Source organism: Balaenoptera borealis (assembly GCF_965194805.1).
Source record: "Balaenoptera borealis genome assembly, chromosome: X".
Taxonomy (NCBI): Eukaryota; Metazoa; Chordata; class Mammalia; order Artiodactyla; family Balaenopteridae; genus Balaenoptera; species Balaenoptera borealis.
The window spans coordinates 40,116,534-40,140,966 of record NC_138881.1 but is presented as its reverse complement, the minus strand read 5'-3'; the positions used below and the strand labels follow the sequence as shown (position 1 = coordinate 40,140,966).

The window sequence follows — 24,433 nt, the reverse complement described above, 5'->3', positions numbered from 1 at the left end:
TGTGTGTGTGTGTGTGTGTGTCTTTTGGTGAAGGAGGAAGGGAAGGAGCAGTCAATATGTCTAAAAGTCTGAAAAGGAAATACTGCTCATCACAGACCATTTACCAACTTGAGAATACAGAGTCATTCCCCAGTTCAAATAACCTGGGGACCACCAGTCCATAATAAGTGACTGAGAAATTCCAAAAGCTTTCTAATCTAAGTCTTCTTTAATCAGAATCTTATACCAGATTCTTTTAGGAACACATATATTTCTAATAATCTAAGGTGGGTCAATATCCCTGAAGGAACAAACTAATAATTTCAGGAGATTATTGGAAAATGTAGGCTTAGTGATATTAAAATATTTTGTATTTATTACACACACACACACACACACAGAAAAATACAAACAAAATAAGCCATTTACTGGAAACAACTGGAGTTATTAGTTTTATGTCAACTTACCACTGAAATGCATTGTAATGGAAGTAGACCAAACCAAGACCATATAAAAAGGCAGCATTCTGGAAAGAAAGGGAAAAAGAGACTTTTAGGAAAAGCATTTATGTCTAATACATATATTACTAATACTATAAAATATGGTATCCAGGATGTTTTATGTTATTAAAAATCTATCCTGTATTACAATATAGTTACAATGTATTTTTAAAACACCAAAATAACTGATGAGTCAACAGATGGCACAGAATCCAATCAACTTGGACAGATTCTGTGGTTTCTTTTTAATCAAACCTGCCCTGAAATAAAAAATCTGTCAGCACATACAGATGGCCAATAGGCATATGAAAAGATGCTCAACACTGCTAATTATTAGAGAAATGCAAATCAAAACTACAATTAGGTATCACCTCACGCCAGTCAGAATGGCCATCATTAAAAAGTCTACAAATAACACATGCTGGAGAGGGTGTGGAGAGAAGGGAACCCTCCTACACTGTTGGTGGGAATGTTAACTTGGTGCAGTCACTATGAAAAACAGTATGGAGGCTCCTCAGAAAACTAAAAATAGAATTACCATATGATCCAGCAATGCCACTCCTGGGCATTTACCCAGACAAAACTATAATTCAAAAAAATACAGGCACCCCTATGTTCATAGCACCACTATTCACAATAGTCAAGACATGGAAACAACCTAAATGTCCATCGACAGATGAACGGATAAAGAAGATGTGGTACATATATACAATGGAATACTACTCAGCCATAAAAATAATGTCATTTGCAGCAACATGGATGCAACTAGAGATCATCATACTAAGTGAAGTCAGTCAGAAAGAGAAAGACAAATACCATATAACATCACTTATATGTGGAATCTAAAATATGACACAGGGCTTCCCTGGTGGTGCAGTGGTTGAGAATCTGCCTGCCAATGCAGGGGACACGGATTCGAGCCCTGGTCTGGGAAGATCCCACATGCCGCGGAGCAACTAAGCCCGTGCACCACAATTACTCAGCTTGCGCTCTAGAGCCCACAAGCCACAACTACTGAAGCCCATGCGCCTAGAGCCCGTGCTCCGCAACAAGAGAAGCCACCGCAATGAGAAGCTCGCACACTGCAACAAAGAGTAGCCCCGGCTCGCTGCAACTAGAGGAAGCCCACACACAGCAACAAACACCCAACTCAGCCATGAATGAATGAATGAATGAATAAACTATACTTCAATTTAAAAAAATCTGTCAGCAGAATTCTATGGGTAATCTAAGAGAAAAACCTATTTTTCAGGAATAAGAAAATGCCTAGACTATGCTATCCTATTCTCTCTTGCTTTTATCTCTGTATTCTTCCTCTAGTTCTTTCTGTTTCTTGAACTGGCTTTAATTTTATGTTCAGTGTTGCCAGGAAGGTAGTTAGAATTCAAAGTAAATGCACAATATAAACGTAGAACAAATTTTAGTATTAAAAAAAACCCCACATGCTAAAATGACACCTAGCCATTTACATTTTGGGCTATAAACATCAGTGATTCCTTTTGCAGTACAAAACAGAGATGCCTATCCAGACTCAATCTGACCTCCAGCCCCCATATGGGAAACTAGCTAGCTACTCCCTTTTTTCAGAAAGGGCAAACAGTTGAGTACCTACTATGTGTTCTCCAAACTTATGTTCTAAAACTTAAAAAATTTCAAACTCTTACTAAAATGTTTCTTACTGTATTATTTTAGGTTGTATTTCCCCAGAAGTACACCCTGAGACAAAAGGTTTTAGTATACGTGGTTTATTTGGGAAGTTACCCTAGGAAACACCAGTAAGGGAGTAGGGAAGGGAAGGGAAGCGAATAAAGGGTGCAATATGGCTGACTATGCAGCTGTCGGCAACTGGGACTTAATACTGCTGGGGATTTCTAGGAGACAGTGAAGAACATTCCTCAGAGTCATTTTGCGCTACGTGTGAGGGAACTACAGTACTTATCCCACAACTGCTATCATTCAATGATTGGAGAAAAAGAATCAGTGATGTTTAAAGACCAAAGTGTAATAAATAGCTGGGTGACTTTTTGGTATGCAATTATTATTTTTAATACTAAAACTTGTTTTAGGGTTATATTGTGCATTTCCTTTGAATTCTAACCACACTTCTGGAAACACTGAAAAAGGTTTCTTAAGTAGATCTTAAAATGTAATAAATATGGAAATTTAATTTCATTAAATCCTCAATACCCTCAATTTTCTGAATGAGAAAATTACATGCTACAAGGGTATTCACAAATACGGGGATTCACAAAGATCTCAGACAACATCCATTTCAAATGTTCATATTCAAATTTTTAAAATTTAGTTGAAACTGGCTTCAATTAGGATCATTCATTTACCACCCCACCCTATCCCTGAAATAAACTGAACTTTTACTAGGTATTGAGGACAATACTCAAGGGTTGAACAAGCCAAACTGATTAAAATGTACTTCCCCGCACTCTACTCTGTGTGTGTGTGTGTGTGTGTGTGTGTGTGTGTGTGTGTGTGTGTGTGTGTGTGTGTGTGTGTGTTGGGGGGAGGGGGGGATGGATGATGTTCAGAACACAAGAGTAGTTAAATTCAGAGTTATGAAATGTTCTACCCAAGAAAGTTTAGGTTTGAAACACAACTGTCTCCCTAGGTGGGGGAGATGGAGGGGAAGAGAGCATGGTTGAATAACAACAGACAGCATCTTTCACCAAATTACGTAATTGCCCAGAGAAGGCGGTGTAAGGTGTGGTGGAAATATGAGTTTACTGAGGGACATTTCTGCTTTTCAGTACACATCCTGCATTCTCTCAACTTCCTTTGTTCATAGCTCATCCTTCCCCCTCTAGGAAATCTTACCCCCATCCCTGCCACTGTATAAATTTTATCAATCCATCTAGATCCATTTAAATGCCATCTTCCCTATGAAGCTTTGCCACTTCTCCCACCTCAAACCAGAGGTAATCTTTCCAACCTCTAAATCTGGCCTTAGCATAATGTCTCTAGCATGTGACATTATGGTATAATAGTAAGAACTTAATTTTATGCAAAAAGCTAACATTTCTTTTAAAAGGTACTAACAACCCTTTGAGGTGGCAGAAATTTAAAGAATGAAGAGATACTAAGCAACTTGCTCAAAGAGACAGTTGCAGACATAGGAACTGAATCTAGGTCTGCCTCCAGAGCTCACTCTTAACTATTGATAATATATTTTTGCTATTTGTGTATTGACTAAATTCCATCCCATCAGACAAAAATGCAACGAAAGCAGGAGTGCTCATCTGTGTATATTACCTAGCATACACAGTGCCTTCCACATAGCAGATGCCCACAGGTTTAGTAAATTGAACCACCCAGTATTTAAGCTCAGTATTAAGTTCAGTTTCCTGGGTGACACAGAATTAGTATGAGAGATGGTCCCTATTAATCAGGAGCTTATAAATCTCACCAAGGAGGTAAGTCTCATTTTTCCATAACAGTAAACAATGTAATTTAAACATCTATTGAGCACCTACTATGAGTCATAACAGAGTTATCAGCACTGGGAAGAAAGTAGTAAGCAAAAAAGACAAAAATTCCTATCCTCAATGAATTTACAATCTAAGGACAAATGATTATGAAATTAAGTGCATAATAATATATTCCTAGCTGCAACCATTTAAGAGTTAATGAAGTATAATAAGGACTAGGAAAAGAGGTGGAACTTGGGTATTGCTGGGAAAGGAGAAGGAATAATAAGCCATCTCAGCCAGGGGTTCTAATCCACACATTTTTGGAAATAATGACCTGGGGGTGTGAACGGCTATGTGCCCTGATAAAGATGTGTTCCCTCCCAATGTACAATCTCACCAAAAATGCCAACAGCATCCCCATTGACAAACACGGGTTTATGCAGAAGGATGACCCAAGCAAAGGCACTGATATGGAAATGAGTTTAAATGTGATGTAGTCATTCTTCAATCCACTGTGAGAAGTTAGGGGAGTAACTTTCTGGGAAATGTATTATTTATAAAACATACTCCTGCTTCAGTCCAAATCCTTAGAGGTTAGAGTATCTATATTAGGTGTCAGCAAACTACGGCACATGGGCCAAATCCAGCCAGCCACCTGTTTTTATAAAGTTGTACTGAAACATAGCTACCCCAACTCATTTACTTATTGTCTATATAGCTGCTTCCAGTTCCAACAGAAGAGCTGAACAGTTGCAACACAGAGATTATCCAGCTTACAAAATCTAAAACAGTTACTATGTGGCCCTTTACAAAAGAAATTTGCCAACCTCTGACCTAGACTGTATCACAGTACCCATCATAATCCCAAATTAAGAAATTATAACTTAATAAGATTACAATCAATTTATATTGAAGGCAGGGTGTGGTTCATTAAGTTAGCAGTTCACTAATGCCAGAGAGTCCCATGAAGGTGCTTTCACTGATCCCCAACATAGTTCTTAAAGAAACTCCTGGATGCCCTACGTTCTATAATCAGAGCTCCAGGCTGTACAACCCCAGATGTGAGAGGGGAGCACTGTACAGTCCTCTGGAGGACACTATAAGCTTTGTTCTTTCCAGCTGTTCCTGGTTTCTCAGACTATTTCCAAATTGAAGGAAAGGGCACTGAGGGTTCTGCTTCTATTTTCATGAACATATCTATGTAAAAGTGGACTGGAAAACAAGAATGATAAATTAAACTATACAAAAACAGTGTGAGCCTTAGAACAACACAGATGAAATAAAAGGTTGGCAACCTCATATTAGACCCTCTTACTGCCAAATTTTCTTAAATCTGTCTATGAAATCCCATAGAAGGCACTGTTATCAACCCCCCTTTTTCCCAGCTACTTCTAGTGAGAAAACGCTGGTGACGTAACAGTTCTAGCCAGTGAGATTTCTACTATGGCGTTTCTGGGAAAGCTTTTGCTTTCTTTGCATAAAGGTTTTGCTTTTTTCTTCTTCCACTTCCTGTTAGTATGTCATGGTCACCAGAGTGATGAAGGTATTAATAGCCAACCAAAATGGTATGAAAATTACTTTAAACTGAAAACATCTGAACAATCAGAAGCCACAGAAACAATCATTATCTAAACTTAGGCAGAGCACCCTGAAAATACAGCTGCCAATGACCCCTCCCCCACCACCCCCCTTCCAAGGGAGTTTACTAACTGGGAAAATACTGACCCTTAGCATTGAGAAGTGTGAATTCAGCTGCCCATCAGCATCGAAAACTCCAATAGAACCTTCCCTACTTTCTCAGTGAAGCCCAAAACCCTGAGACTGTTTTGTTAGGTTTATATATAAACCTTTATCTCTGGCTATTGAGGGACTTACTCATTACAGGGCAACTCCAGTATGCATGTGTAAACAAACTTTGACTTTTCTCCTGTTAATCTGTCTATTGTCAGTTAATTTGCAGGCTCCCAACCACTGCACCCAAACTACAAGAGGAAAAAGCATTTCCTCCCAACAGTGACAAGCAACAACCCTGTATGAAAATCAGACTGGGCAGGGACTAGAATGGCCATCATGGACATATCATGATTTTGATAGAAAACAAGCTTTAAAGACAGCAGTAGAGTGCCAGTAAGTTTAAGATCAGAAAACTGCCCCGCCCCACCCCACCCCCCTGAGGACACGGCAATTTCCTATCTAGCATGGTTTGGGTTTTTAAAGGAAAGTTTAGACCCAGTATCCTACAAGCATGCAGCAGTAAGAGGGTAGCTGTTTCCCAAAGAAAGGGTCAGCTTTAACAAAAGAGAATATCAGTAAAATATTCAAGCTTTTAAAAAAATTTTATTAGACAAAACTGACTAAATGATGAGATTATCAAGATATTGTTATGCTATTGCCAATACTTGGGTAGAACAGCAACCTGACTGTAGCACCTCCAAACATCCCATACTCCAGTAATCACCTTTGAAGACAATTTTTTATGCAGAGATATCATTAAGAAATAAAATCAAGCCAGACTATTAGAAAAATATAATAGTATGAAGGCATTCCAGAACTCCAGGAATGAATTTCCAAATGCCTTCTGGGTACTCTCCACCTGTTGAATATACTACAAATACCTGAAATCCCATGTATCTTACACTGCAGGGAAGAGTCTGATGCTCTAATGGTACTGAAGATTTTAGATAGTGGTAGCAATCTCACCAGTTGACCAATCCAAAAAGTAATACTACTTTTCTTGTCTCAACTCTTCCCCACCAATAAGCCAAATTCATTCTATTCACAAAGCTCATTTTACAATCAAAAAGCCTTTGAATCTATCCCCTTCTCCATTCCTACTGCCTTTCTCTAGGTAATTTAGGACCTTGCCTTTGTCTACCTGGCCTGTTTCAATAGCTTCCTAACTCAGCTCCCAAACCTTCGCCTCCCCTTCCATGTCCCCTCTGTCAACATATACCTTCCGCACCATTGCCAGTGAACTTGTGAAAAACTCAACCATGACACTTTCTCTATTTTAAACTCCTCTGAAGACTACCTACGACCTAGCCTGACTATAAGGGTCTTGGTTATATGACTCTTGCTCAACTTTCCCAATCTCACAGCCACCACTCCAGTCAGGACAAATGACATGCAGGCCTATGAATAAAATATGCTCTTATACATTTCCGTGATTTTAAACATGTTTGCTTCCTCTGCTGAAAAAGCCAATGCCATCTTTCCTTCAACTCATTTCTCAATCTAGCAAATCCCTATCCATCCTTGGGACTTCCCTTGTGGTGCAGTGGTTAAGACTCCGTGCTCCCAATGCAGAGGGCCCAGGTTCGATCCCTCGTCAGGGAACTAGATCCTACATGCAAGCCGCAACTGAGGAACCCACCTGCCGCAACTAAGACCCGGTGCAACCAACCAACCAAATAAATAAATAAATAAAATTCCTATCTATCCTTTAACACATCACTCATCTCTTCTTTCCACAAGTATTACCTGACACATTCCTAAGTGCAGAGTTAGGTTTTTCTGAAGCAAGTTTCCAAATGAATATTCATGTCTATTACAAGATATGCCCTTCATCTCCTCTACTAGAATACGAGCTTGTAAAAAGGTAGAGATAGAGCTCAAGTCATCTTTTGATCCCTATGGCAAAGTAACTAGCATATATAAGTTATTGAGGAAAGGTTTACTGCTAATAAATCAATCTCTTACAGCCTTAAATGACCTATTACACATTTTTATCAAATAATTTAACACTGTGCTGATTCAATCTATACAGAATCACTCCCTTAATACAATCCAAACTACCTTTTGGACACTTATAAGAGTTTCTCCTAGTTACAATAATATAGCAAAAGAGGTTGCCAAAGCTCATGACATCGATCAGATCCAAAGTTATAGCATTAGAGCAGAAGTTCTGCTTCCATGAAACTAATACAACATTGTAAATCAACTATACTCCAATGAAAATTTTAAAAAAAAAGAATAAGAAGAAGTAGTTCTGCTTCCAAAATCTATGCATAGTATTGCATAGCGATCATGAAATCAGGCTACAGAGGCCATCAGACTTGGCTTGTCACTTACTATCGACTCACAAAACAAGTTAACTGAGTCTCAATTTCATAGGGTTGCTTTGAGGAATTAAGATCATACATGTAAAATACTTAAAATAATAACCTGGCACTTGGGATTTTTGTGAGAAGTAAAGGAGGTAATGTATCTACCACCAACAAGAAAACTATCTAGCACATGGTAATTGCTCAATGGATACAGTATGACAGATAAAATTCTTGGGAAGTCTCACATGCTGTAAAAAAAAAAATTACACATTAAAAACAAGAGGATTTAGAAATAAAAGAGAGTTGTAGACAAGACTGCTCAAGACCTATGCAACATTATAACCAGAGGATTTCAAAAGTAGTAACTAGTACCTGGAGACAGTCTGGACCACTCAAGCAAGAAGCTCAGCATGATGATAGGCTGCCATGGTCGATATCAAAAATGAACAAAACAATGAAGTTGCAATTCTGGCAATCCTTTAATTAGAGCAGAGCTGGAAGGTGCTGAGACAATGAAAATAGCTGAGAGCTGTACAAAACTGGGAGCGTGCCTTTCTGAGGAAGAGCCCTGGATGAAGGTACTTGTGTTTAATTTTCTTAAAATCTAGACTACAGAACTCCTGCTACCCGTGCTGCAGTCAAGCTGAGAGAACTTTTCCCTTTCCTACTTAAGTTTATAATTATACTCCCCATTATCCAGAAAAAAATTTAAGTGAAACAGTAAGACTTTCACATCATACAACGTAATTCCCTTATTTACCAATAACATGAATTAATTTCTATTAGTAGTACAGTCTATTTTGCAACAACATGTATCTTCTCTGTTTTCTATCCTAACTATTAACATGATAAGACAAAATAAAGACATTTCTCAGCCTCTGTTGCAGCTAAGAGTTCTCAAATTAACTAAGTTCTCGCCAGTGAGATGTGTATAATCTCATGATTCCCTTAAAGCCACAGTCCCCAACCTTTTTGGCACCAGGGACCGGTTTCGTGGAAGACAATTTTTCCACAGACTGGGGGCCGGGGGGGAGATGGTTTGGGGATGATTCAAGTGCATTACATTTATTGTGCACTTCATTTCTATTATTATTACACTGTAATACATAATGAAATAATTATGCAACTCACCATAATGCAGAATCAGTGGGAGCCCTGAGCTTGTTTTCACCTGCCACTTGCTGATAGGGTTTTGATATGAGTCTGCAAGCAATTGATTTATTATGGTCTCTGTGCAGTCAGACCTCTCTGCTAATGATAATCTGTATCTGCAGCCGCTCCCCAGTGCTAGCATCGCTGCCTCAGCTCCACCTCAGATCATCAAGGCATTAGATTCTCATAAGGAGCGCGCAATCTAGATCCCTCACGTGCGCAGTTAACTGTAGAGTTCGGGCTCCTGTGAGAATCTAATGCTGCCGCTGATCTGACAGGAGGCGGAGCTCAGGCAGTAATGTGAGTGATGGGGAGTGGCCGTAAATATAGATGAAGCTTTGCTCGCTTGCCCACCGCACACCTCCTGCTGTGCGGCCCAGTTCCTAACAGGCTACGACCGACTGGGACCACGTGGCCCGGGTGTTGGGGACTCCTGCCTTAAAGAAAAGGGTTGTTGCCCTCTGCTTCCTCTTCCCCTGACCAGCTCCTTGGAATGTAGAACCAACTCCAAGGCATCAGATAAAGAAAACTCAAGAAAGAAAAAATATAGATCAATTTCAATTATGAACAAGGATGCAAAGATGCTACATATTAGCAACCCCAATCCAGAAATAACTAACAACGATAAAAAGTTATTGTCAATTTGAACTTACTTCAGAAATACAATATTGATTTAAGGAGAAAAAAATATAAAACTACCTCAATGGATGCAGGAAAAGTATTTGCATACAAAAGAAAAATGCTGACTTTTAAATTGAAAATTTTAAAAGTTGGTTGTCATCAGAGTAAGGAAGTTCCTTTCTGTTCTTAGTTTGCTATTTACAAAAAAAGAACTTAAAGTAATCATGTTTAATGGTAAAACATTTAAAACGTTCCCTTTAAGAAGGGAAATAAGACAAATGTACTATACCACCTCTTTCAATCTATACTGTGCTGTCATCCTAGTTATTGCAGTAGCAGGAGCAAAGATCACAAAAATTAAAAATGAAGAAACAAAGTTACCATTAATTACAAAGGTAGGATAGTCTACATAGAAAATCCAAAGTAACATAGTCAAATTAAACAAGTTAGTAAAAGTTAGTGAAGTTCTCAGTAAATTTAACTTAGCATATAAAAACCAACTGTAGTTCTATATACCACCAAAGAGATAAAAATGAAATTAAAATGACATTTATAACAGCAATAAAACTAGAAGATCTAAAATACATTATTTTGGGGCTCCCATGGTGGTGCAGTGGTTGAGAATCTGCCTGCCAATGCAGGGGACACGGGTTCGAGCCCTGGTCTGGGAAGATCCCACATGCCGCGGAGCAACTGGGCCCGTGAGCCACAATTACTGAGCCTGCACGTCTGGAGCTTGTGCTCCGCAACAAGAGAGGCCGCGACAGTGAGAGGCCCGCGCACCGCGATGAAGAGTGGCCCCCGCTTGCCGCAACTGGAGAAAGCTCTCGCACAGAAACGAAGACGCAACACAGCCATAAATAAACAAGTTAATTAATTAATTTTAAAAAATGAAATAAATAAAATAAAATAAAATACATTATTTTATAATATGCACAAGAACTTTATATGGAAATACCATAAAACTTTATTGAGAGAGATGGTAATGAAAGACAATGACAGTTTTTCTTTTTTAAACTGTACAAAGTTAATACAATTCCAATCAATCCCTGGAAGCCATTGTGTTTTATTTATTTAATTTTATGGCTCTGATTTCCAGCACTACAGAATTTGACTAGATATTGAACAAATATTAAGACAAATCTAAGACTCCAGATCTGTGCTAACTGTTGCAAACCCACTTCACCATCTATCTGGCCCTTGCCTTCCTTTTCCCCACTTTGAGGCCTCCAACAATTACCCCAGGGTCTAAAACAGGGGTCCACAAACTATGGCCAGTCAAAATTTTTTCTTCAAGGCCCAGGAGCTGAAAAATTATTCTTATATTTTATGATGGTTACACTGTAAATGATTAGCTAAGTACCTACATAATAGATAATTTTGCCTCTTGGCCCACAAGGCCTAAAATATTTACTTTTTCACCCTTTCGAAAAAGTATTTGGACCTCTGCTCTAGACCAAGAACTTGGGAGAGTTCCCTAAACACCTACTGTACTTTCTTTCATGTGCTGGCTGACTCAGTTATCTTCTTTAAAAGCCTTTCCACCTCTCTTACCTGGAAAACTCCCATTAATCCTTCCCTCCAGTCTCAACTGTTCTGTGGAGTTTCTCTAATTCCCACTCGGACTTTCCCATACCCCTTACACAAAGAGACGTACTTCTGCCTCACTCCTGAACACCTCCAATATATCACTTCCAAAAACGTATGCTTGTTTGTGCCTCCCTCACCAAGAACATGGGCAACTTGAGAGCAGAACTATCTTACTTATCCCTGTATTGCCAACAAAGCCCTTGTCAATGACAGTAAAAGCCAGTTAGTGACTGACATAAATAGTGTAACAGAAGTCATGGATAGGTCAGAAGACGAGTGCAGGTTCCACTAGTTAATCCACCAATTTGTGCAGACCTGAATGCAGTCTAGTCCATAAAGTAAAAGAAATTAAATAATGATTTCTAGGATGTGGTCTGCTTATAAAATCGTAAAACTTCTAAAGAATCTAACCCTTGTGGACAAAAAGATGTTACCTGTCATTCCAGTAAACAAGGAATGTTGCCAACCATCAAGCCATCAGCTGCTGCCCCCCCACACACACTCACCAAGGTGCACCTTCAAGTGAATTCAGGATGGAGAAAAAACAGGATACTGGCCCTTGATAGTCAAGATGCATATCAAAGAAATAATTTCGATGAGCCCAGACTCTTGCATCTTCCCATACACAGAAAAGCACTAAAATCATTATGTTTGACTACATTTTTTTTTTTCCCCCCAGCAAAAACTCTTATATATCCTGGCTCTTCTCTTACCTCTTTGGAACAGTTCCTCTGAGCTATATGAGAGGCTGTTTCCTGGATTATAGTCCTCAGTAAGGTCCCTGAATTAAACATAATTCTCAACTTTCAGATTGTGTCTTTTTGTTTTTGTTTTTTCAGTTGACATCCTTATTCTCAAATATACTGCTTTTTAACTCTTCCTATATATTCTTTAAAAGATCTCGCTCTCTTGGTCTCTGCCTTTCTGGGCAAAAAAGTTTTGTTTTGGTTTTGGTCTTTTTCCAGGTTAATTTAAGCTTTAAACTTGTTGAAATATTAATTACAGTTCTGCCTTCCTTAAAGTTCTAAATATTTTCACGTTATAAAGCACTTCAATATTGATATATTTAAATACTCAATGTATTTTTAAACTCAAAACACGAATCTGAACTGGGAAAACCGTGAGTTTTTCCATTATAACAATTCTCTCCCCAAAATCTCTCCCCTACCCAACATTAATCCCTAATCCCACATCAGTACTACATTAACAAAAAAATAAAACCGTATGGTAGCTAAATGGAAAAAAGAAAACCTTACTACTCAGCCCCAATTAGGAAAGAAGGCCAGCACAATTTTCAGAGCTGGTAAGAAATGCAGCATTACAATTTTCTAACATGTATTGAATCAAGGACTAAAAGAGACCTTTTTGGTGAATGTACTTTAAGGACAAGAATTGTTTATAATTAGCATATCAAAAACACATGCAAAGTAATCTCTACAAGCTTTGAGTTCTTAAAACACTCGATCTTTTTCAGCAGTAATATTATAAAGCCCCATGATATTTTATATACACATACAAAGATATATGTAAATTTACTCTTCAATATTTTTTGTGTCCCAAATTAAATTTTAACCCAATTCTCTCAAAGCCATTGTAAAAGCAGGATTTTTTTAAGTTAATGAACTAATTTAAAGGGGTTTTGTTAATCAGAATAACTATACCCACAAATATTTTAATGAATCAATATACCCCCCAAAATTACACATAATGCACAATTAATAGGCAAATCATATTTTATACTGAAAAAGGTTGCTCTCCATCTTTCCACAACATTTAATCAATGGTTCTTTTAGACAAGCATACTACCATAACTCAAACCTTTTCTTTCTTTTCTTAAATACAAGTGGGGAAAAAAGAAGAAAAAAGTCAGTTTTATTTAAAAGTTCACAATCATAAATGAATATATACAGAAATTGTTTAGTAAAGTACACATGATAAAAATCATCAGGAAGCACCAGCACTTCTTCATATTTTAACATATCTCCTTACAGTCTTCTACTTATATAATGAAATACATAGCAGCATTAACAGTGTACATACAATTTTTTAATCCTATATTCCTACTTTATACCATAAACCATAACAGCAATTTTTAAACTTTCCTGACTCATGAATGAGTTTAGGTTTTGTTATAGTTGTTGAAGGGGATCAGGAAAGGATACCCCCAGATGTGCTGCTTTAACTTAAGAATTATTTTGAGCTGGAGGCATCTGAGTTCCTGAAATCCCTTATATATGCTAAAAGCAGAGCCTCCCAAAAGAACAAAACTGTCATAAACCCCTCCCGGTAGAAACTCTAACAAACATTATCATAATACATCATATCTCCCATCTATTCTCTTAATTAAGGGCCTACTTATCGTTCCAAAAAGTTATTTGTTTTCCTTTAAGTGCCCTTTCTCGCTCTTCTCATCACCTACTAAGTTGGTATATAGCCCCAAATTCTAACCACCCCTTTGAGTTACTCATCACTGAGGTCTACTGAATGAATATGCACTGCATGTGTAAACAAACTGTTTTTTTCCTCCTGTTAATCTGTTTTAAGTATATTTCACAGGACCTAGCCAGGAGGGGTTCAGTTAAGAACTGATTTCTCATCAGGAAATATGGAAGCAAGAAGAGACCAGAATTTCACTTAAAAAAAAAACTAGACTTATCCTGGTTATCATTTTGAAACATACAGAAATATCGAATCACTATGTTGCAGAACAGGAAGGAACTAACACAGTGTTGTAGGTCAATTATACTTCAAAAATAAACAAACACAAAGGAAGCAAGAATACACAATAGGGAAAAGACAGTCTCTTCAATAAGTGGTGCTGGGAAAACTGGACAGCTACATGTAAAAGAATGAAATTAGGACATTTTCTCACACCATATACAAAAATAAACTCAAATGGATTTAAAACCTAAATGTAAGACTGTAAAACCATAAAACTCCTGGAAGAAAACACAGGCAGATCACTCTTTGACATAAATCATGGCAATATTTTTTTGGATATGTTTCTTAAGGCAAAGGAAACAAAAACAAAAATGAATAAATGAGACCTAATTAAACTTAAAAGCTTTTGCACAGCAAAGGAAACCATCGGCAAAACAAAAAGGACAATTCACCGAATGGGAGAAAATATTTGCAAATGATATGACCAATAAGGGGTTAATATCCAAAATATATAAACAGCTCATACAATTAAATATTTAAAAAACAACTGACTTTAAAATGGGCAGAAGACCTGAATACACATTTTTCCAAAGAAGACATACAGATGGCCAAACAGGCACATGAAAAGATGCTCGACACTGCTAATCATTGGAGAAATGCAAATCAAAACCACAATGAGATATCACCTCATACCCGTCAGAATGGCTATCATCAAAAAGAACACAAATAACAAATGTTGGCAAGGATGTGGAGAGAAAGAAACCCTTGTACACTGTTGATGGGAATGTAAACTGGTGCAGCCACTGGGGGAAACAGTATGGAGGTTCCTCAAAAAACTAAAAATAAAACTACCATATGATCCAGCAATCCCACTCCTGGATATATATCTGAAGAAAACAAAAACACTAATTTGAAAAGATACATATACCCCACTGTTCATGGCAGCATTATGTACAATAGCCAAGATATGGAATCAACCTCAGTGTCCATCAGCAGACAAATGGATAAAGAAGATGTGGTACATATATACAATAGAATAAATATGTATCAACATGGATGGACGTGGAAGGTATTGTGCTTAGTGAAGTAAGACAGAGAAAAACAGATACTGTATGTTATCACTTATATGTGGAATCTAAAAAAATAAAACAAACAAATGAATATAACAAAACACAGATTCACAAATATAGAGAACAAACTGGTGGTTACCAGAGGGGAGAGGGAAGGAGGGTGGGGCAAGATAGGGGTAGGGGATCAAGAGATACAAACTACTATGTATAAAATAAATAAGCTACAAGGATATATTGTACACCACAGGGAATATAGCCAATATTTTATAATAACTTTTTAAAAAAGCAAGCCAACCCATAATTCTCTATCAAGAAAAAATGCCCTTTAAAATTAAGTCAAAAAATATTTTCAGATAAAAGAAATTCATCTCCGCCATACCTTTACTATAAGAAATGCTACACAAAGTTCTTTGGCCAAAAAGAAAATGACAGTACATGGTAACAATTCATACAAAGTAATGAAGAGCATCAGAAATGGTAACAATATGGGTAAATAAAATTACTATTACACTGTAATATATGGGCCTGTTCAAAGCAAAATAACATCACCTTGCGTACATCTAATACACGTAACAGCTATTACATAAAGGACATGAGTGGGTAAGATGTGGACCTATATAACTGCAAACTTTCTACATTTTATGTGAATTGGTATAATACTAACTGAGACTTGACTGAAAAATTAAAGGGTTTATACTATAATCCCTAGAATCACCACTGAACAAATAATGAATAGGTGAAAAGGCCAATAGGAAAAGTAAAGTAAAATTGTAAAACAGATTGAAATATAAAGGGGGGGGAGTGGTACGGAGAACATAAGACCAAGAAATTAAGGGAATAAACATAAAAGGAAAGATCAAATGAAAGACACAAACCCAATCATACCAATGATTTCATTAACTGTCGGTGGCTAAACAGCACAAGTGAAAACCAGAGATTTTCAGATCGGATAAAAAAGCAAGACCCATTTAACAAGCTATCTATAAAAGTATTATAAATATAAAGATGCCAAAAGGTTGAAAAGAAAAGGATATCTCACAGAAATAACAAGCCTTCGAAGAAAGGAACAGCTAAATTAAAATCAGATAAAACACATGTCAAAACAAAAGGAATGGGGCTTCCCTGGTGGCGCAGTGGTTAGAAATCCGCCTGCCAATGCAGGGGACACGGGTTCGTGCCCCGGTCCGGGAAGATCCCACATGCCGCGGAGCGGCTAGGCCCGTGAGCCACAACTACTGAGCCTGTGCTCCGCAACAGGAAAGGCCGCGACAGTGAGAGGCCCGCGCACCGCGATGAAGAGTGGCCCCCGCTCGCTGCAACTGGAGAAAGCCCTTGCACAGAAACTAAGACCCGACACATCCAAAAATAAATAAATAAATAAATTTATTTAAAAAACAAAACAAAACAAAAGGAATTACTAAAGGTAAAAAACACTATTTCTTTATGACAAAAGGGTCAGTTCATCAGGTAAAAATAACAATCACAAATGTGTGTGTACCTAATAAGAGAGCTTCAAAATATATTAAAGAACAAAAGGGCAAAATTAAGAAAGACAATTTTACAATCACAGGAAGAGATAATAACCTGTCAGCAAATGACAAGGACAAAAAAAATTGTTTAAGAAAAATACCTTCAACTATCTTTAACTGTTATTTATACCACAATACAACCAACAAATACAAACCATGTGCTTGTTTTCAAGTGTTGACCCAATAAAGAAGTCTCAATACATTTTGAAAGAATGAAATCATAGAGTATGTTATATAAATGAAACAAAAATCACTAACTATGAGATATCTAAAATAACCCAAGTATTTTGAAATTATACTATATAAAAATAACCATGGGTAAGAAAGTGCAAGTAAAAGTAGAAAATGCTTTCAAATGAATGATAATGAAAATTAAAAATATAAAATTTGTGAGATACAGCTATAGCAATACTAAGAAAAATGCATACTTTTAAACACTTGTATTAGAGAAAAAAGGTAGAAAATCAATGATCTAAGCTTCCATCTTAGGAAATAAGAAAACTAAACACAAAGTAAGCAGAAGCAAATAATAAAGACAATCAGGAATCAATGAAATAGGGATTGGATGAAATGTAAAACAGGAAAACAATACTGAAGAAAAAAACTACAAAACAAAATTTGATTTTTTGCAAACATCAATAAAATTGGTAACCATCCAGCCAGGCTGACCAAGAAAAAAAGAGAAGACCAAATTACCAATATCAGGAATGAAAGAGAACATACAGATTCTATAGTTATTTAAAGGAAATTAGGGTTATGACAGAAAAAATAGTAAATGTGAAATTTTATGAAAGAGACAAACTCCTTGAAAGACAAAACAAAACTGAACCAAGAAGTAACAGAAAACCTGAATAGCCCTGTACATATTAGAGGAATTCAAATTGTAGTTAAAAACTATTCACAAAGAAACTCTAGGCCCAGCTGACTTTACTAATAAATTCTATTCAACACGGGAAGAAGAAATAATACCAACCCTACACATACACTCAGAAATAGAGAGGAGAGAACAATTCCCAACTCTTTTTATGAGGCCAGAATTATCCTGATGGAAAAATTCAGACAAAAGTCGTCAGAAGAAAATTACAGAGTAATATCATTTATGAACAAAGATGCAAAAATGCTCAACAAATTATTACTACAATGAAGCCAACAACATATAAAAATGCTAATAGATCTAACAGGGGTTTATCCAAGGAACAGCTTTAAAAAAAAAAAAAAAAAATCAAGCAATGTACCTAACTGTATAACACATTAAAAAAGAAAATCCATAGACTCTCAATAGAGGAAGGAATAATTATTTGACAAGTTCTATCCCTATTCATTATAAATGAAAACAGGAACAAAAAAAAAAAGAAATCTCAAAGTAAAACCAGTAACAGAAGGAAACTTCTTCAACCTAAATCTATAAAAACTCTATAGCTGACATCGTATTCAATGGTGAAAACAATGTTTTCCCCCAAAGATCAGGAACAACACAAGGATGTTCCCTTCTATTCAACACTATACTAGAGGTCCTTGCCAACCCAATAAGGCAAGAGGAAGATTAAGTAGTAACCACAGATTAGAAAAGAAAAATTGTATTTATCTGCAAGCAGCATGATAATGTACATAGAAAATCCTCTGAAATCTAGAGCAAAGCTACCAGAACTAATAATTTATCAATATAGCAGGATGCTAGGTAAATGTACAATAATCCTTTGTGCTCCTATACAATAGCAATAATTGGAAATAAAATTTTAAAATGACTCCAATCACAATAGCATCAAAAAGTAAAATAGAGATAAACTTAACAAGAAAAAATGTGCGATGGAAACAATAAAACATTGTTTAAGAAAATTAAAGAAGACCTAAATAAATGGTGAGATATACCATGTTTGTGGGCAAACAAATGCATTATTTTTAAAAAGAGAAATTCTCCCCAAATTGGTCAATGCATACAATGCAGTCCCAATCAAAATCCTAGCAGGAGAAATTGGCAAATTGCTTCTAAACTGTATATAGAAAAGTAAACGACCTAGGAAAAAAACAAAATTTTGAAAAAGAACACAGAAAACTTACACTGCTTGATTTCAAGACTGAAGTAGCAAAACAGTATGCTACTGGCTTTAAAATAGACATATAGGAGACCTTCAAGATGGCGGAGGAGTAAGACGTGGAGATCACCTTCCTCCCCACAAATACAACTACATGTGGAACAACTCCTACAGAACACCTACTGAATGCTGTCAGAAGACCTCAGACCTCCCAAAAGGCAAGAAGCTCCCCACGTACCTGGGTAGGGCAAAAGAAAAAACAGAGACAAAAGAATAGGGACAGGACCTGCACTTCTGGGAGGGAGCTGTGAAGGAGGAAAAGTTTCCACACACTAGGAAACCCCTTCACTGGTGGAGACCCGGGGGGGGGGGGGGGGGGGGCAGGGCAAGCTTTGGAGCCATGGAGGAAAGCGCAGCAACAGGGGTGCAGAGGGCAAAGCGGAGAGATTCCCGCACAGATAATCAGTGCTGATCAGCACTCACCAGCCCGAGAGGCTTGTCTGCTCACCCGCCAGGACGGGCAGGGGCTGGGAGCTGAGGCTCGGGCTTCGGAGGTCGGATCCCAGGAAGAGGACTGGGGTTGGCTGCATGAACACTACCGGAAGCAGGCTAGTGTGCCACAGCTAGCCGGGAGGGAGTCCTGGAAAAACTCTGGACCTGCCTAAGAGGCAAGAGACCAATGTTTCAGGGTGCGCAAGGAGAGGGGATTCAGAGCACTGCCTAAATGAGCTCCAGAGATGGGCGTGAGCCACAGCTATCAGGGCAGACCCCAGAGACGGGCAAGAAACGGTAAGGCACTTGCTGCAGCCACCAATAAGCCTGTGTGCAAGCACAGGTTACTATCCACACCTCCCCTCCCGGGAGCCTGTGCAGCCTTCCACTGCCAGGGTCCTGTGATCCGCGGACAACTTCCCCAGGAGAACAAACACCGCGCCTCAGGCTGCTGCAATGTCACTCTGGCCTCTGCCGCCGCAGGCTCGACCTGCATTCCGTACCCTTCCCTCCCCCCTGCCCCCGCCCACCGCCTGAGTGAGCCACAGCCCCCTAATCAGCTGCTACTTTAACCCCGTCCTGTCTGAGTGAAGAACAGATGCCCTCAGGCGACCTACATGTAGAGGCGGGGCCAAATCCAAAGCTGAACCCCAGGAGCTGTGCGAACAAACAAGACAAAGGGAAATCTCTCCCAGCAGCCTCAGGAGCAGCAGAATAAATCTCCACAATCAACTTGATATATCCTGCATCAGTGGAATACCTGAATAGACAACGAATCCTCCCAAAATTGAGGCGGTGGACTTTGGGAGCAACTGTAGACTTGGGGTTTGCTTTCTGCATCTAATTTGTTTCTGGTTTTATACTTATCTTAGTTTAGTATTTAGAGTTTATTATCATTGGTATATTTGTTTATTGATTTGGTTGCTCTCTTCCTTTTATATATATATATTTTTTTCCCTTTTTCTCTTTTTGTTAGTGTGTATGTGCATGCTTCTTTGTGTTACTTTCTCTGTATAGCTTTGCTTTTACCATCTGTCCTAGGGTTCTGTCTGTCCGTTTTTATTTTTATTTTTTTTTTAGTATAGTTTTTAGCGCTTGCTATCATTGGTGGATTATGTTTTTTGGTTTGGCTGCTCTCTTCTTTCTTTTTTATTACTTTTTAATTTTTTTACTTTTAATAATTTTTTTATTTTTTCTTTTCTTTCTTTCTTTTTTTCTCCCTTTTCTTCTGGGCCATGTGGCTGACAAGGTCTTCGTGCTCCAGTCGGGTGTCAGGCCTGTGCCTCTGAGGTGGGAGAGCCGACTTCAGGACAATGATCCAACAGAGATCTCCAGGCTCCACATAATATCAAATGGCGAAACCTCTCCCAGAGATCTCCATCTCAACGCTAAGACCCAGCTCCACTCAACCACCACCAAGCTACAGTGCTGGACACTCTATGGCCAAACAACTAGCAAGACAGGAACACAACCTCACCCATGAGCAGAGAGGCTGCCTAAAATTATAATATTAAGGTCACAGACACCCCAAAACTCACCACCAGACATGGTCCTGCCCACCAGAAAGACAAGATCCAACCTAATCCACCAGAACACAGGCACGAATCCTCTCCACCAGGAAGCCTACACAAGCCACTGAATCATCCTTAGCCACTGAGGGCAGACACCAAAAACAACGGGAACTACGAACCTGCAGCCTGTGAAAAGGAGACCCCAAACACAGTAAGTTAAGCAAAATGAAAACACAGAGAAACACACAGCAGATGAAGGAGCAAGGCAAAAACTCACCATACCAAACAAATGAAGAGGAAATAGGCAGTCTACCTGAAAAAGAATTCACAGTAATGATAGTAAAGATGATCCAAAATCTTGGAAATAGAATGGAGAAAATACAGGAAACATTTAACAAGGACCTAGAAGAACAAAGCAAACACAATGATGAACAGCACAATAAATGAAATTAAAAATTCTCTAGAAGGGATCAATAGCAGAATAACTGAGGAAGAAAAACAGATAAGTGACCTGGAAGATAAAACAGTGGAAATAACTACAGCAGAGCACAATAAAGTAAAAAGAATGAGAAGAACCGAGGACAGCCTCAGAGACCCCTGGGACCACAGTAAACGCACTAACATTACAATTACAGGGATCCCAGAAGAAGAAGAGAAAAAGAAAGGGACTGAGAAAATATTTCAAGAGATTATAGTTGAAAACTTCCCTAATATGGGAAACGAAATAGTTAATGAAGTCCTGGAAGCACAGAGAGTCCCATACAGGATAAATCCAAGGAGAAACACGCCAAGACACATATTAATCATACTATCAAAAATTAAATACAAAGAAAAAATATTAAAACCAGCAAGGGAAAAACAACAAATAACATACAAGGGAATCCCCATAAGGTTAACAGCTGATCTTTCAGCAGAAACTCTGCAAGCCAGAAGGGAGTGGCAGGACATATTTAAAGTGATGAAAGGGAAAAACCTACAACCAAGATTACTCTACCCAGCAAGGCTCTCATTCAGATTCAATGGAGAAATTAAAACCTTTACAGACAAGCAGAAGCTAAGAGAATTCAGCACCACCAAACCAGCTTTACAACAAATGCTAAAAGAACTTCTCTAGGCAGGAAACACAAGAGAAGGAAAAGACCTGCAATAACAAACCCAAAACAATTAAGAAAATGGTAACAGGAACACACATATCGATAAGTACCTTAAATGTAAATGGATTACACGCTCCCACCAAAAGACACAGACTGACTGAATGGATACAAAAACAAGACCTGTACATATGCTGTCTACAAGAGATCCACTTCAGACCTAAGGACACACAGAGACTGCAAGAGATGGGATGGAAAAAGATATTCCATGCAAATGGAAATCAAAAGAAAGCTGGAGTAGCAATTCTCGTATCAGACAAAACAGACTATAAAATAAAGACTATTACAAGAGACAAAGAAGGACACTACATAATGATCAAGGGATCAATCCAAGAAGAAGATATAACAATTGTAAATATTTATGCACCCAACATAGGAGCACTTCAATACATAAGGCAAATCCTAACAGCCATTAAAGGGGAAATTGACAGTAACACAATCATAGTAGGGGACTTTAACAACCCACTTTCACCAATGGACAGATCATCCAAAATGAAAATAAATAAACACAAGCTTTAAATGGCACATTAAAGAAGATGGACTTAACTGATATTTATAGGACATTCCATCCAAAAACAACAGAATACACTTTCTTCTCAAGTGCTCCTGCAACATTCTCTAGGATACATCATATCTTGGGTCACAAATCAAGCCTTGGTAAATTTAAGAAAACTGAAATTGCATCAAGTATCTTTTCCAACGACAACACTACAAGACTAGGTATCAATTACAGGAAAAATTCTGCAAAAAATACAAACACATGGAGGCTAAACAGTACACTACTAAATAACCAAGAGATCACTGAAGAAATCAAAGAGGAAATCAAAGAAGTACCTAGAAACAAATGACAATGAAAACACGACGACCCAAAACCTATGGGATGCAGCAAAAGCAGTTCTAAGAGGGAAGTTTATAGCAATAAAATCCTACCTCAAGAAACAAGAAACATCTCAAATAAACAACCTAACCTTACACCTAAAGCAATTACAGAAAGAAGAACAAAATAATCCCCAACGTTACCATTAAGAAAGAAATCATAAAGATCACACCAGAAATAAATGAAATAGAAACAAAGAAAACAATAGCAAAGATCAATAAAACTAAAACCTGGTTCTTTGAGAAGATAAACAAAATTGATAAACCATTAGCCAGACTCAACAAGAAAAAAAGGGCAAGGACTCACATCAATAGAATTAGAAATGAAAAAGGAGAAGTAACAACTGACACCGCAGAAATACAAAGGATCATGAGAGATTACTACAAGCAACCATATGCCAATAAACTGGACAACCTGGAAGAAATGGACAAAGTCTTCGAAAAGCACAACCTCCTGAGACGGAAACAGGAAGAAATAGAAAATATAAACAGACCAATCACAAGCACTGAAATTGAGACTGTGATTAAAAATCTTCCAACAAACAAAAGCCCAGGACCAGATGGCTTCACAGGCGAATCCTATCAAACATTTAGAGAAGAGCTAACACCTGTCCTTCTCACCTCTTCCAAAATATAGCAGAGGGAGGAACACTCCCAAACTCATTCTACGAGGCCACCATCACCCTGATACCAAAACCAGACAAAGATGTCACAAAGAAAGAAAACTATAGGCCAATATCACTGATGAACACAGATGCAAAAATTCTCAACAAAATACTAGCAAACAGAATCCAACAGCAGATTAAAAGGATCACACACCATGATCAAGTGGGGTTTATCCCAGGAATGCAAGGATTCAACGTACGCAAATCAATCAATGTGATAAACCATATTAACAAACTGAAGGAGAAAAACCATACGATCATCTCAATCAATGCAGAAAAAGCTTTTGACAAAATTCAATACCCATTTATGATAAAAACCTTCCAGAAAGTAGGCATAGAGGGAACTTAGACCTCAACATAATAAAGGCCATATATGACAAACCCACAGCCAACCTCATTCTCAATGGTGAAAAACTGAGACCATTTCCTCTAAGATCAGGAAGAAGACAAGGTTGTCCATTCTCACCACCATTATTCAACATAGTTTTGGAAGTTTTAGCCACAGCAATCACAGAAGAGAAAGAAATAAAAGGAATCCAAATCAGCAAAGAAGAAGTAAAGCTGTCACTGTTGGCAGATGACGTGATACTATACATAGAGAATCCTAAAAACTCCAGCAGAAAACTACTAGAGGTAATCAATGAATTTGGTAAAGTAACAGGATACAAAATTAATTCGCATGCATTCCTGTACACTAATGATGAAAAATCTGAAACAGAAATTAAGGAAACACTCCCATTTACCACTGCAACAAACAGAATAAAATACCTAGGAATAAACCTACCTAAGGAGACAAAAGACCTGTATGCAGAAAACTATAACACACTGATGAAAGAAATTTAAAATGATACAAACAGATGGAGAGATATACCATGTTCTTGGATTGGAAGAATCAACACTGTGAAAATGACTATAGTACCCAAAGCAATCTACAGATTCAATGCAATCCCTATCAAACTACCAAAGGCATTTTTCACAGAACTAGAACAAAAAAATTCACAATTTGTATGGAAACACAGAAGACCCCAAAGAGCCAAAGCGATCTTGAGAAAGAAAAACGGAGCTGGAGGAATCAGGCTCCCGGCCTTCAGACTATACTACAAAGCTACAGTAATCAAAACAGTTATGGTACTGG

At 37.9% G+C, this 24,433-nt stretch overlaps 1 protein-coding gene across 8 annotated transcripts in view; it reads right to left on the bottom strand.

The window, feature by feature from the left end:
* The window catches only part of KDM6A (lysine demethylase 6A), a 206,950-nt gene that overhangs the window by 95,598 nt on the left and 86,919 nt on the right, over positions 1-24,433 (bottom strand). For 7 of the 8 annotated variants that reach the window (XM_082378060.1, XM_082378062.1, XM_082378061.1 and 4 more), the window contains exon 5: positions 447-505. In XM_082378060.1, the coding sequence (XP_082234186.1) occupies positions 447-505 (59 nt within the window). Of the gene's footprint in view, positions 1-446; positions 506-24,433 lie in introns of those variants that run through there. The other variant, XM_082378059.1, reaches the window with a different exon arrangement.